The sequence below is a fragment of the Labrus bergylta genome, chromosome 13 (assembly GCF_963930695.1).
Source record: "Labrus bergylta chromosome 13, fLabBer1.1, whole genome shotgun sequence".
Taxonomy (NCBI): domain Eukaryota; kingdom Metazoa; phylum Chordata; class Actinopteri; order Labriformes; family Labridae; genus Labrus; species Labrus bergylta.
The window spans coordinates 5,281,634-5,296,213 of record NC_089207.1 but is presented as its reverse complement, the minus strand read 5'-3'; the positions used below and the strand labels follow the sequence as shown (position 1 = coordinate 5,296,213).

General features: G+C 39.1%; 1 protein-coding gene across 1 annotated transcript in view; it reads right to left on the bottom strand.

The window, feature by feature from the left end:
* clybl (citrate lyase beta like) overlaps positions 1-11,018 on the bottom strand; it is a 64,521-nt gene extending 53,503 nt beyond the window's left edge. The window contains exon 1 of the mRNA XM_020633970.3: positions 10,898-11,018. Within this exon, the coding sequence (XP_020489626.2) occupies positions 10,898-10,941 (44 nt within the window). The 5' untranslated portion in view covers positions 10,942-11,018. The remainder of the gene's footprint in view (positions 1-10,897) is intronic.
* Positions 11,019-14,580: the final 3,562 nt, after the last annotated feature.

Sequence of the window (14,580 nt, the reverse complement as noted above, 5' to 3'; positions counted from 1 at the left end):
TAAAATGACCTTTATAAACAACATTTAAGACTCAAACATAATTCAAGACCTTTTATTGACTTGAGTTGACAGTATACAACGTCAGATTTCTTTTTTTTTTTACTTTCAAGACTCCCTGTGAAATACATGTTCTGCACAGGAGTTTTCAAATTGGCAAAGATCAGAAAACATAAACTAATAAAAATGGACGATTGACGTCAATTGATTTCTGAACGGGGCTTTGGAAGCCCTTTCGACATGCTGGAAATGCTGTCTCAACCAAAACTTACTGTCAACCAAAGTCAATCTGGGGCAGGCTTTAAGCCTCTTGACAAATGGCTACACCACGCCTGCCCGCCCGTCAGACATGCGCCTTGTTATCAATAACTCGTATCCTTCAAATATCAAAACGGATGGGTAATAAAAATGTGAGCTATTCACATTTTGTTTTTTATATCAGGTTGTAAATATGTTTGTTTCTGCCGCAAAAAGAGGCATCTTTGAATGGGTGTGATTGTGACTACCAGGGCTTCAACAGCCAGCTCCAAGTGGATACCCGATGAAATGCAGTTTTTGCACTTTTGTATTAGCTTCTTTTTCAACACTGCAGCTTGAAACCAACATGGGCTCAAAGAAGTTCCAATACAATGTGGAAGGTCAAACACCAAGACATGCTACAGCTTTCTGATGAGCAGTGACGCAAACCCATAACTCACTGAATGAAACATAACAGAATTAAAATGTATCGTGCTCTTTATCGCACTTCTATATCCCACTATCCTTGTTCTACAGTACTGATTAGGGGTTGGACTTTGTTGCTCTGACTTGTGAATTGTGATCGTTATATGATTGTCTTGTAATGTATCAATTATTTCTGTATTGTGATATTATGGTTATCACAGGCCACGTATTGCATATTGTATCGTGAGTTACCCTCCAAGCCACTAGTACCGATTTTGTCCACCTCAGTGCACGTGCATTAACCTGACACCATGATAATAAACTACCTGTTAACACTGTTGACCTGTTTAAGTGTAGACCTGACCCAGTCAGTGCTCCATTATTACTCCCCGATGTTAATATGCCGTTGCAAAGATTCTGTCATAAGGAAGTGAAGAAAACCCTCCATAGTGAGAGTGGCTGTGTCCTTAGAGGACATTACAGCAGGCTTTATCTTGTTGTGCCAGACAGTTCAGTAGTAAACACCCTGGCAGAGGGCCTCGTAGTAAACTCCGATGGAACCAGAGTGCTGTAGCCGTCCTGGCACACAGATATGGGTCATTCTAGGCTGTCCTCTCCCTCACCCCAGCACCAGAGCCCAAGCCCTGATGAGATTAGCCGGCCAGCCAGGCGCTCAGTGGTGGTAAAACACAAACACCACTGATTACGTGGACATTAAAGTCAGATCCCCTCACACTTCAGCTCGGATCCCCTTGTGCAGGGTCACAAGCGGGTTAGTGTGGTAACTGTGCCGCCAGTCCCAACACTACTGCCTTTATCAGTGTACACACCATGGACTCTGATAGATCCTCAACAAGCACGTCATTATCCTGTGACGTAATCTGAGAAACTTTGACTTTCAACGCATGACTAAAAGGGACGGTGACACACCAATGTTTCCCTGCAATCCTTCACAGGATGTCTTTTCCATGCCAAAAAAAAGAAGGCCACTCTATCATATATTTGTAAGTTTTGCAAAAATATGGAGTCAAACAGGTTGACATTTCAATTCACTGACTAGTTTTTTGGCCTATAAGTAACAGAATGGAGCGCCTTGGCCACTGCCTCTCTGTGTTAAATCACTGCTAAAAATGGGATTAGGCAGGTTGGAATGCCCGGGTAATCACTCATTCAGCAGCAGCCAGAGGAAAAGGCCTCTTTAAGGAGAAGGGGTGGGTTTTATATAGCTGAGAGCTTTGATTACTGCGCCGTCTTAAAAACCGCATCCGATGAGTAAAAGACATGCGCTGGTCCTCCCCCACGTTTACTGGGCAAGTGGCCCTCCTGGGTTCCTGTAAATAAGTGATGTCACAAGGCTTAATGATGCCCAGACTAGACTCTGAAGAAAAGAAAAAAAAAACTACAAGCTTCAGCACAAACTGCGAGCACGTTGCTGAACTGTCATGTCAACAGAGAATTAGTTATGCACGTTGCATCCCTTCAGCTGATGCTGCAGTTGAAGTATGGAGTAGTGCAAACAGTCTCTCTGACTCAATGAAGCCAGTAACCCCCCACCAAAAAGAAACATTGTCCTAATCTGTCAACAGACTAATCTGTCCCTGATGAAGATGTTCAGATGCACAGGGGGAAAAAAAAAAGACACTTTCTCCGGGTTTTCTCCTGCTCTCCCTGATGCAGACTGGTAGTGACAGTTGTTTTCAGTTGCTACATATAAAAGGGCCCATCATAAAGCCCCGGCTAGAGGAAACAGGATAAGCGCTTGAGCCAAGGCAGTAAAAAGCTCTCTGGGAACTTGAAAGCCACACAAATGAAGTCTGCGTCTGCCATCTGGAAACAATAAACAAACAAAACCCAGCAGCCAAACAAACACTGCGAACGGCTGAGGGAGTGAGAGACAGAAGACGAGGGAGAAATGGAAGCAAAAGATTGAGAGCGCGAGTGAGTGATGGGGAGAAGAGGATGTCAATGTTAAAAACGTGTGCGGCATGCATCATTAGCAGACACTGATGGGAAGACTGACACAGAGACGAGCCTTTGTATAAAACCTCCTTTGATGCCGGGGAGATGGCCCTGCTGTTTGAATGTGTGTGGTACCACTGAAACCTGGTTCTAATGAAGTACAGTGCTAACAGGAGGCCGCCTGTCTGCAACTTGTGCCAATGATGTGATGAGAAGTTCTGAAGCCTTTTCAAAATAGGAATAAATTCCAAAGAAGAAAGCGGCCAATTCTTCTCTGCATGCTCAGATAAATTTGAAATACAGTTTTTTAAATAATTTCTATTAACTCAGAGAGGCAGTCCCAATACGGTTGTTCTGTCACTTGTGTTCAGTGGTATGGACTGGTTAAGGAGAGATGTTTTAGCTGCAGAGGACTGAGGGGTCACTGGAGAAATTATGAATGAGATAAAAGTAAAAGGTAGAAGGACACTGTTGTCTCTCTAGATCTGATTTACCAAAAATACAGTAAATACAACCATATACATACACTGTTGTGAACCATATCAAAATCTCTCCCTCACAAACACACAAGGTTATTTTGGTTCATCCTTGGCATTTTGGGAATTCTGTTGTTTTATTTTTGCTACAGAACGTCAGTATGTTATCAGTATCTTGAAATTGTATTTAACGTGCGACACTATATTTCCATCAAGCTTCAACGTGAAACACGACAAAGTGAGACCAGTTATATCATCATATTATACACAATGCCCTTAATGTTGCTTTTGAGATAAACCTGTGCCTGTAAGGTCTGCAGTTGATAAACACTAAAGTATCGATTGATGCCAAAAAGATCCAATTTCATCAAATTCAATTTTTCAGAGAGAAAACTTTGGCAGCTGATCACCAAAATGTTTTTAAAATGATGCAGTGTATTTTCACTTTTCTTCCAAAAACTTTCTGCTAAACATTTCATCGATAATTGACTAATTTACTTCAGTTTGGCAGTTAACTTGTTACCTTCATCTCAGCTGAATGTTAAAGTTACAGTACAAATTTGCTACAAAAACAAAATTGACAATTTATTTGCTGTAAAATATACTAACATGGATCCATGAATCGATCCAAGTGTCAGGATGTAACATATTAATGTCTGAAAGCGTCTAGTAACAAAATGAGCAAATCCTATTTTATCAGGGGCTTTTTTTGTGCAATAGGTCTAAAAATGTGTCTAATTTCGGTTGCAGGCTTTCAAATCGAATCAGAAGTCAAAAGTCTCAAACCAACGACTGAAACTGTCTTTGCCCCTGATCAAAATGTCACTCACAAAGAAAAGGAGGGCTCACAGCTTTATCATGCAGAAAGACAGTAGACTTACCAAATATCCTCTATAGTCATGAAGTGTCATGAAGTGTATGAAACACTTTCATGTGAGAAATTCATGACGTGAAACTTCACTTGGTACTTGAATAGAAATCACAGGCTGATCTCAAAGTCCTTTTTCACAAAGCACACTGTCAATACTGACACCGAGGGGTTACACCAAGAACTGCAGCTATGAGGCCCCAGCATGGATTCATGTACTTTAATAACACATAGTCTAACCAATGGTGTATATGTGCTTAAACCAACATGTTATAGTGGAGTGGCAGGCAAAGACAACCGTACACACACGCACGCACAAACAACCCGCCTGCTGTGCCCTGTTAACAAACACTCTGCTATAAAAGCAGGGCTCTTACTCATTAGGGTGCTGTGGATCAGACAGGAAATGCTGGGTAAATTACACCTCATCGCCCTGGAACTACCCGACCATCACCATGGCAATGGGCCAACCTCAGTCCCGTGAGAAGGGCTAACACACCCTGTTGATAAAAGAAAAGGGGGATATGACAAGACACAGCTTTTCTGCTTCAAACTCAAAGAAAGGATGCTACATGTTTGTGATGGAAATCTGCAGGTTTCTGAGGTGTAAACTGACTCCATATATTTATCTATTTAATAGCCAAAACAACCCGTTTGGCCTTTTGACAGCCCAGCTGACTCCATGTCTGGAAGCAATATCCTGCCCACACACAACTCTGACTGCTACCCAATTAATGCTGCATGGGCTAAACTGTACCAGCCCAACAAACTTTATTAGAAATTGTGAGTCATGCCTACAATGAATGCTTTAATACAGTTCAATAAATGGATCAACACTGGCTACAACTTAGCAGGACAGTTCAGAGGAATTTGGGTGGTCTTTCTAAGGAGATCACATTTAATATTTGGAAAGATTAAGGCTTTACATGTCAATTAAAAAAAAAAAGAGTTAAGCCTGTAGACAACTTCTGCAAAAATGTTCTTTAACTTTAGAATAATAAATTCCGCTGGGTTCATTTGGAAATTCTTCAAAGGTTATTAAAAAAAAAATAGAATAGCTACATGTAGCTTCCTATCCCTGTGTCAAAAGAATTGACACCTTTCCCTTTAAAAAAGGATCATTTCATCACCACACTTGTATTGCCTCACATCTGTAAAAAGCAAAAACACAAGTTTCCCCATTCGTGTTATCATTAAAAACAAGGAATATTTCTCCAGCTTCTCATTCGATCCGACCACCACGCTCAAACTCTAAACCACATAAACCACTCGTTAGCCAAATCCACCCCACGTTTCTAGAACAAAATTCTTTTGTTGCATTGTTCACACATTCCTCCCCAGTCGTGTTTTTACAGATGCGGGTCCATGTGCGCTCTGGGGTCCAGAGAAGTCCCTCTCTGCAGCCAGAGATGTGCTGCTGATCAAAGGCTTCAGCGCTGCAACAGAGACACTTGTTTTGGTTGAGTTTTTTTTTTTCTATGGGGATACAGGGTTACATATCCATCTGTTGGCCGCATGGATCCACCTTGGTCAATACTGCCTGGGACAAGTGTAGGCCTCTTTTCTCTGCCATCCCACATTGCTCCCTCAAGCACGTTTACTCAGCTGGTCACCACGCTGGCCGCCAGAGCTTTGTTTTCACACAGCAACATGTGTTACTTAATGCTCTGTAACACATTTCAAAGGCAAGACTAGCTGGGTCAACAACAGGTAATAGAGCGATTTATTGATTTACTGGCTCAAAAAAGGCAAAGTGTAAAAAAAAAAGGCCTGCGTGTGGGCACAACTGAATACATCTACAGGCAGTGAGGTTGGGCCAAAGATGTATCCATTTTTTAGTACTATAAAACTAATGTAGTTTAATACAAAAGTAGTCCCCTGCTTGACTTTGAGACTTCACAACGTACAAGATGGTAGGCTCCCGTTTCAAGAAAAACCATTAGGTAATGGCTGAGAAAGTGTCCAGCAAAAAGATTAACCATTAAATAACCCAGGACAGTCAAAGCGTAAAAGGTTTAAGGTTTCTTAGCCAACCTGCTCGCCCTCCCCGGCTTAAGAATTTAGTGACAAAGTTCCCGTGGTTGTTTTCTTGCCTGATTGGATTATGGCCACACACCTCAAGCTCAGCTTCCACCACCAATCAATGAGGAAATGAGGTGTCAACACACTGCTGTTTATTCAGCACTCATTTATTTTTCTACCGGAAGCCAATGCTAGCTGCAGCACAGAAGAGACCAGATGACTGAAGGGATTTTCTTTTCAGCATTTGGAATTAAGGTTTATTTTTTAAATGCCAATACAAACAAGCGGGTTGTGGTGCATAAGAGCCAATTACAAACAATAATCTCCTTGGTTTTATTTTGTTTTCTTTAATTGCACCACATTGTAAATTCCTCATTATTATAGGACAGTTTTAAATGGAAATGAGCTAATTTAATCTTTAATGACTACTGCATTTATAATGATGCTTTGTACTAATATAACGAGTTTAAAGTATAACTAAATAGTGTCTTTTTCTGTTTCTAATCTCTTTTACAACTGAGAAGACGGGGCTTTTAAACTTCAGGCTGTGCGTCCATATGACCCAGCTAAAAGAGCTGGTAATGGAAAGACACCAGGAAGTCGGTAATGCTTCAAGTCAGCATGAAGTGCCATCAAAATAAAATTCTGCACAGTAGCTGCTGCATTAAAACAACTGGGGCAATTGAAAATTCCCATCCCAATTTATGCCAAATGCCACTTTATAAACATTCTAGCATGACTGCCAAGTGTCTGCACTGCTTTATGCCCTTTCTCTTAATTGAAAACGTTATAGGGGTGCATTACTCTTGGGGTTTTTATAAGCTGTTCTATAAAGCCCTAGCAGGCCCTGAGAGGGGAAACTGCCCATTAACTTATAAGGTCCAGGCCTTGGCTCTCTTAATTGACAACCTCTAGGCTACTTTCATCACTTGTCGACTTCATAGCAGCAGTCAATGCTTCCTCCAGGATGCTGTTGCATCTTTGACACGAGGGTGTTTGTGACAAAGAGCAGTCTGCCGCCAATGCCAGGGCGAGGGCTCTAGGCTGTCCATAAAACAAGCACACACATTCCTGTCCTGGTTCCAGCCATCTGAGAGGGCTGCATTTAACCATGTAGGTGCTGCCTCTTAGAAACAACAGCTAAAATTCAATTTGAGCCCTATTAGGAAATCATGACTTTTTATATGTTTTTCGTTTTACAAAACTCTGCACATGATCAGAACATAAAAACACTGGGAAATATGATAAACACTTTCCATATTTAGAGAAGAAAGTACAAGAACAAAAGACTACCCCACTTAAAAAAGGGATCATATAATTGAGCATGGATAGATGTTTTATTTCTAATCTATTCAGTCTATTACAGCAAGCAAAAAGACACACACTCATACAACACACACACACACACACACACACACACACCAGACTGGATTGACAGTCCCTTCACACTCTAATTTGGCAGGATCATCAAATGTGTGCCTCTGGACAGACATGTGCCTCGAATTAGAGCAACATGTCACATTGTAGTTGACCAGTACAGACACATTACTAGAATATTAAACCAATTTAAGTATATTCAAACTTACTTTCTCTTTGTACCGTAATGTGACATGTATGGCAATTTACTGAAGGGGAATGAGCTCAAGGCAACTTTGACTGTCAACTGAATCTCATGACATCATTTTGAAGGAATTCTAACAATTCTCATTCATATGGGAGGTTTTTAAATCCTCAGTATTATTAAAATGAGCACTACATTAAGGATTATTTTTTCATAAAGATGAAGATTTCTAGGAAAGGGATTCTGAAAGCAGATGTTAGAATCAAATCAGAAGTGGTTAGAGCTTTCGCAATACAGGAATTTTAAACAATTCTAGTACTAAAATCAAACCATTTCAATACCTGTTTCCTTACCACAGAATCAAAAATACAAGTTCTCTGCATTAAATGTTTCAGATTATCGAAGAATACAGACAAGCTCCTGCAAACTGTCTAATTTGTAGAAATAAAGACTGTCAAAAGTTACCCAAATATTTAAAAGTATATTTTGCAATTTAGACATTGCTCTATCTTTCACTTGTGGCAGCTTTTGGTTAAGAATAAGACTGAAGATCTCAAGTTTACTTTTTAAAGCTTTGTGGTTTTTGTGATACTTTCAATCATCAAAACAATTATGTATCATTTTAAAATACATGGCATCTAAAAGTGGTCAAGTATAGAGTTGTATTCAAGAAATACTGAAAATCTTAGAAGTGGCTATAGTTATGGTCTCATGTATTGGACGAGAATATGCAGACAACAACTTTTTTCTGCCATACCTGGAACAAGATAGTGAGCCATCTTTTATGGTTATCATGTGATTTTAAGCCAATAAAAAGCTATGTAAACTAACTAAAGTAATCATTTCATACATTTCAATCTAGCCCCAATCTTTTAAAATATGAATTTGTCCATTTATGGTTTATGACATTCCCATTAGGGTTGTTCCTATTAGACTAGTTTTCTTGTTGATTTAAAGTCAATTTAAATTCAGACAAACTGACTATTCTAAAGGTAAGAAAATACCAAGACAACAGTCAACATTTAACACAATTTGCTTAAATTGTCTGCTGCTAAACAATGTAATTTGACTTGCTGAGAGTGGTTAATGTCAGATATGCTAGCACCTTGCATGTTAACATCCACATTCTAAATGTAGCTACACATACGGTCCATATGCAAGTTCAACCTGAAACTATCAACATAACTTTATCTCCATTTTCTAGCTCAAAATACTGCCAAACCTCACTGCCCCTACAAGATGCTACCCATACACTACTTGCTTACATCCAGGTAGTAGAACGGGGAGAGAAGACACATTAACAGAAGCTTCAGCCGGTCTGTGGATAAAGCCTCAGCTAGTGACGGACAGCTGAAGTTGTTGCAGTTTGAGCATAACATTTGACTGGCATCGAGGGCCAACATTAATATATCGATAATTGGTTTAGTCTTATAGTAATTATGTTGCGAACTGGCAAGGGTGACAAATTTTTACAGTGTAGTCGACCTAACGCGCACATCCCAAAAAGTCCAAACTGTAAGCTACTTCATGCTAAGTTAAATTACAAATGTAAGTTTGTTAACATACTAATCTTAGAAGGGAAGTATTGTTTACCTGCAACACATAATAATAATAATAACTTTATTTATATAGCACCTTTTACAAAGTGCTTTGACAAACAGCAAAAACAAGAACAAAGCAAACTAAACACAGAAGAACATAAACAACAGCAAAATACTAAAAATAATGAAATACAACTCAACAGAAAAGAACCCAAAGTGCACGATACCCAACAGACATATATAACCCGACCATCACAAGAACCATCACAAGAACCCAACAACACGAGCTGAGACCAAGAGGAGCAAAGATTTAAAAAGATGTAAGAAACTAAAAGAGCTAAAAGCAAATCAAAAGATAACAGCAATAAGAAGGTAAGAGCAGAAAAAGAAATAGAAACAAGTGGTTAAATCAGCATGCATCAGCATGTTTGCATTGTGTCCTGTGAGCATATTAATGGCTCCAAGTTCACTTTTAGCTCTTAACACTGAGGTGTCCAGGTACAGACTTAGAGACACTTACATAACACTTGGTTACTTGGACTCTTGGGAAAAAGTCAAGCAAACTGTTTCCCCCTCCTCTCAGTCTTAATACAGAGCTAAGATAACCTTCCTACATGCACGACAGAACTGCTACTCCTCACATCCAACACTAGCATTTGTATCTATCCCTTTAAGTTTATTTATTATTATTAATAATAATAATAATAATAATAATAATAATAATAACTTTATTTCTATAGCACCTTTTAAAAACACAGGTTTACAAAGTGCTTTGACAAACAGCAAAAACAAGAACAAACTAAACCAAACACAGAAGAACATAAACAACAACAAAATACTAAAAATAATTAAATACAATTCAACAGAAAAGAACCCAAAGTGCACGATACCCAACAGACATATAGAACCCGACCATCACAAGAACCATCACAAGAACCAAGGAAACACAAGAACCATCACAAGAACCATCACAAGAACCCAGGAAACACAAGAACCCAACAAAACGAGCTGAGACCAAAAGGACCAAAGATTTTAGACATTTGTAAGAAACTAAAAGAGCTAAAATAAAAAGACAACAGCAATAAGAAGGTAAGAGCAGAAAAAGAAATAGAAACAAGTGATTAAAGGATAAAAAAAAAATATATAATATTAATAAAAGTATATATTTTTATATTTGACTTGTTGGCCGTCACACAGAGGCTGTTTGAGTACAGGCAGCCACATTAGGAGTGTTATTTGATTAAAAGCTATCTTCCCTTTTCTTTCCAATAATACAACAGTTTATAAGAAAGTCAAAGCCTGCACAGCTTCATATCTGCAACTTACAAGATAGACTCAATACAATCACATGCAATGCAAACAATTACACTGCATTTAGCTAACTTTTTGGTGTTCAACCTCAATTGTGTCTATTGGTACTTATATTATTTATCATTTTTGTCTTTATTCACAACCAAACAGTCCAGGGTCACAGCAATGTTATGCAGCAATACAAGCTTGGAGCTAATGTACATTTGGACCCTACTTCAGCAAACAAATAGCTTAAAGCACGTCGTTTATCTTTCCTTTCGGTGCATATAACTGAGAGAGGTCGACGAATATAATATTAAAAACAGTTTAGACAGCTGTAGCCTTCGTCTCTCCAACAAAAACAAACAAACAAACATTTGACCGACAGTCGCTACTGTGATTTAAAGGGATTTTTTTCTCGACCAAATAATGGCGCCGATACATTTTGCCTGTTGGGCTTTTACACCTCAGACGCAGCACAGTTTGCAGAAGCAGGAATATAAAACACAAACTGACTTACTGTGGTACAGTTCGTTTCACAGCCCTGGTGATGTGCGCCGCCATGTTTCTTTGTGTGACGCGCTGGAGCAGCGAGCCGTGATTGGCTGAGGGAGAAGTTCCCTCGTGAAAAGCGGGCTCTGTGATTGGTTTGCAGCAAAGGCGGGGCTCTGGAGGACTCCAAGCACATGGGAGGATAAACAGCGAAGAAGAAGTGGGATAGAAAGGGCAAGGGGGAGGACGGCAGAGGAAGGCACGTGAATTAAAAGGGAAATCATTTATTCAATTAGTTATGATAGAAAACATTAAGGGCTATAAAGAATAATTCAACAAAATAATAGAAACAATTTGAAATTGAGATTTTGACTGTGATTACTTCTTACTTTTTTGTTGCTGCTATGCAAGTCCTCATCATGTTACATTCACAAACTCACAGATGGTCTCTTTTTATAACTATGGTGTCCTGCTCGATGTGACAGAAGGTACAGAGGCAGGTTGAAGCTTGTAAGGCAAAGGGAGACTGAGGGGGGGGCTGAAAAGGGAAAGAGAGATTTGAGCACAAGGCTCGTCGCCCCAGGAGTTCTCCCTCACAGCAGTGGTGAATTACTACCACTACCATCAGCCAGGTCCAAGTGTGGAGCACGACTGACACGCAATATTTGCCATGATTAAGTCAGCAGGGGATTTGCTCCAAATGTCAGCATTCAGAGGGCGGCCGTTGGACTGTGGGTGTATTTAAATCTGAACGTGCTGCTGGAATTATTTGACTTTATGAAGGCGGTAGAGCTGAATGTAGCTACTTGAAAGTAGACCCTGAGAACAATGTTTATAATAAGCCTATTATTTCTCTGTTTGATTGAGTTCAAAATTCTTGCCCAGACATCAGAAATCATAACAGAACCGACACAATATTTTACTATGCTATATTTTATCGTATAATAATACAATTTTTATCAATACATTTTATATAATATTTTACAATATTATATCATATTGTGTCATGAGTATATTGTGATTTAAAACAACTGTAGTTTTTCCAGTTTTTCAGAGGAAAAAATCGTGACTTTTATTATAATGCATAATCTAACATGAAGTTCTGGACCCCCCCCCCCCCCCCCCCGCAGTGGGTCACAGGAACAATCTCATGAGACGTGATTTTTTTTTATTTTTTTTTATTTTTACGGTATAGGTAAAACACATTTTTGCAACAGGAATTGACATTATTATTTCACTGATTTTTTTTTAAAGTTGATGGTAAATGTAGTCCTTCAAAATCATTACATTTAAACATATAGAGTATCAAAATGCTGCAGAACTGCTCGCCACTTACTGAAATTTTGGAAGATGTGTATATGGGGCTTTACTTTAAAGGACAAAGGACATAATTACAACTACTAAACATTGTTTATCTTCTAGTTAATTGTGCTTTCAATATGTGTTATTTCATTTTATGTCTCGCGCCCAAAGGCTGATAACACATGAAAAACATCCACCACATGACAGAAACACACATGTTCATCTTCATACACAACACCTGCAATGACCTGTTCACAGAAATGTCTCATTTGGTTTTTACTGTAAGTCTAAACATCTAAAGTGTGTTTGCAGGTTCTCTGTTTCGTCTTTGATCAGATGAGAAAAGTGGGATTATTTCAGATAGATTTTTATCCCTTTACAAAGGGGGCTTATGTGCGCATCCATTCCTACATGGGATAAAAAAAAAAAATGCAATAGAGTTTGAAAATTCCATCCATGGGTTACTTGGAAACTACTTCTCCCCCTCCCCCTGGCGTTCATCGAACACAATTGTTGTCTACTAATCCAGTTTTGATAGCATTTGGCACACTTTCTTTGGATCACAGCGAGATGCTCAACTTCCATTCTGGTCTCCCCTAGGAACCTCTGAGCCCAAGAAAGCAGCCGACACCAGGTCGCGCCAGAGCAGGGGGGTTCTCTGTGTCCTCATAAAGCAGAGAAAATTATTTTTGATTCAAGTCACCCCTTTGCCACATGCACACACGGACACACACACACACACACGCACATACACACACGTACACAGATTGTCAGTCTGCTTGTTAATTTCAGATATATGACGAATATGTGTTTATTCTTGTCAATCTGTTATGTTGTTAAATGTTGCAATCACCTAATGACCCCCCTGTAAGGCAGTAGAATATAAAATATTATGTCAAAGGCAGAGGCTTTTTGCCTTTGTCCCCCCTCTGCACTCCCTGATCCAAATGGACAATGCATCACTAGGCCTTGATGCCTCAGAAGTCTGGGTTCATTAAAATCTTGAATGAGTGCCAAAGCTGTAGTCATAGATAAAAGGAATATGAAAGGATAACGAAATTTATGGATGGCAAGTCACCACCTCACCCTGGCATTTATAATAAACAAATGGTTTCTGTTTCCAATTTAAATTTCTCATTATACTGTGACTTTTGGAAAATGTGTTTTGATTTACCAACATTTTATCTGAAAAACGGTATAATTGATTAGATTTACATGGCTCTGATTTTAATGCTGATCGCCTGCCTTCCCCAGCAGCCACCCCCCCCCCCCCCCTTTCACCCTCAGCTCTACACTCACCAAAAAGGAAGGATCTGAACAGCTCCTGAGGCACATTAAAATCATAGAAAACAAACCTACATATCAAACGCTTTTTTTTTTATTCCTGATAAAATAATTGGCTTTAACCAGCATAGAATCCAATTCATCCCTTTGAAAGAAACTTCTGTGAGGCCACCAAACAAAATGGTGAGATAGACTTCACAGCCCGGGTGAGATGGACATCAATGCGCTGTGCCAGCAATGGCTATATTAACCCATGGCTAAATCCCATCACACAAATGTCAGTGTATCCGTTCTGAAACCATGACATTTAGATCCAAGGTCTCCATTGTGGTTTTAGAGGGAGCTGATGTTTGTCCATTCTTTGCATCCATCAAACCCACACACACACACACACACACACACACACACACACACACACACATACACACACACACACACACACACACACACACACAGAGCCAACTGTACTTTATACACAGAAAGGTTAAAGATCATAAGGGTTTAAATGTCTTATTTTTGTTGCATAATACATTATGCAATTTTGCAGCTTTCCTTATTCAGTGCTACTAAAATACAATGTTTTTATCATCTCTTTATCTTTTTTGAATATTCATTTTTGGCTTAATGACAATGGCACAATTAGTTGTAAAATACAACATACAACATTTTCTGATTTTTTTGTTGACTGTTCATTTATTTTTTTTAAAAGAAAGGTTTCTACCATTTTCTGTACACCTTTCAAATGCAGACTTTCCCCTGTCTCACTTACAAACTCATGCTGGTAACATTCTAATCAATCCACTTATTGGAGCTCAATCTTTCAAACGTTTTCTAACTGTTTCTAATGACTGCTCAGCCTGGTACTGTAGTAGTTTTTTGAAGGAAGTAGGTAATGTGTTAAAAAACAGCAACCACAACATATGTCTTGAACCAATCTTAAGAAAATATCAAATTTGTGTCTCTTCTGTTCTCTGTCATTCTCCATAGTTATGTGAAGCAGCATCTTGAAATATGGAGATTTCTCTCTCTGATCAATTTTAGAAAATCATTTATGGGCTACAGTAAAGTCAAGCCTGGCCCCCCCTCCTCTCCCCCAACCCAGCATAATGTATCTTCAAAATTTAT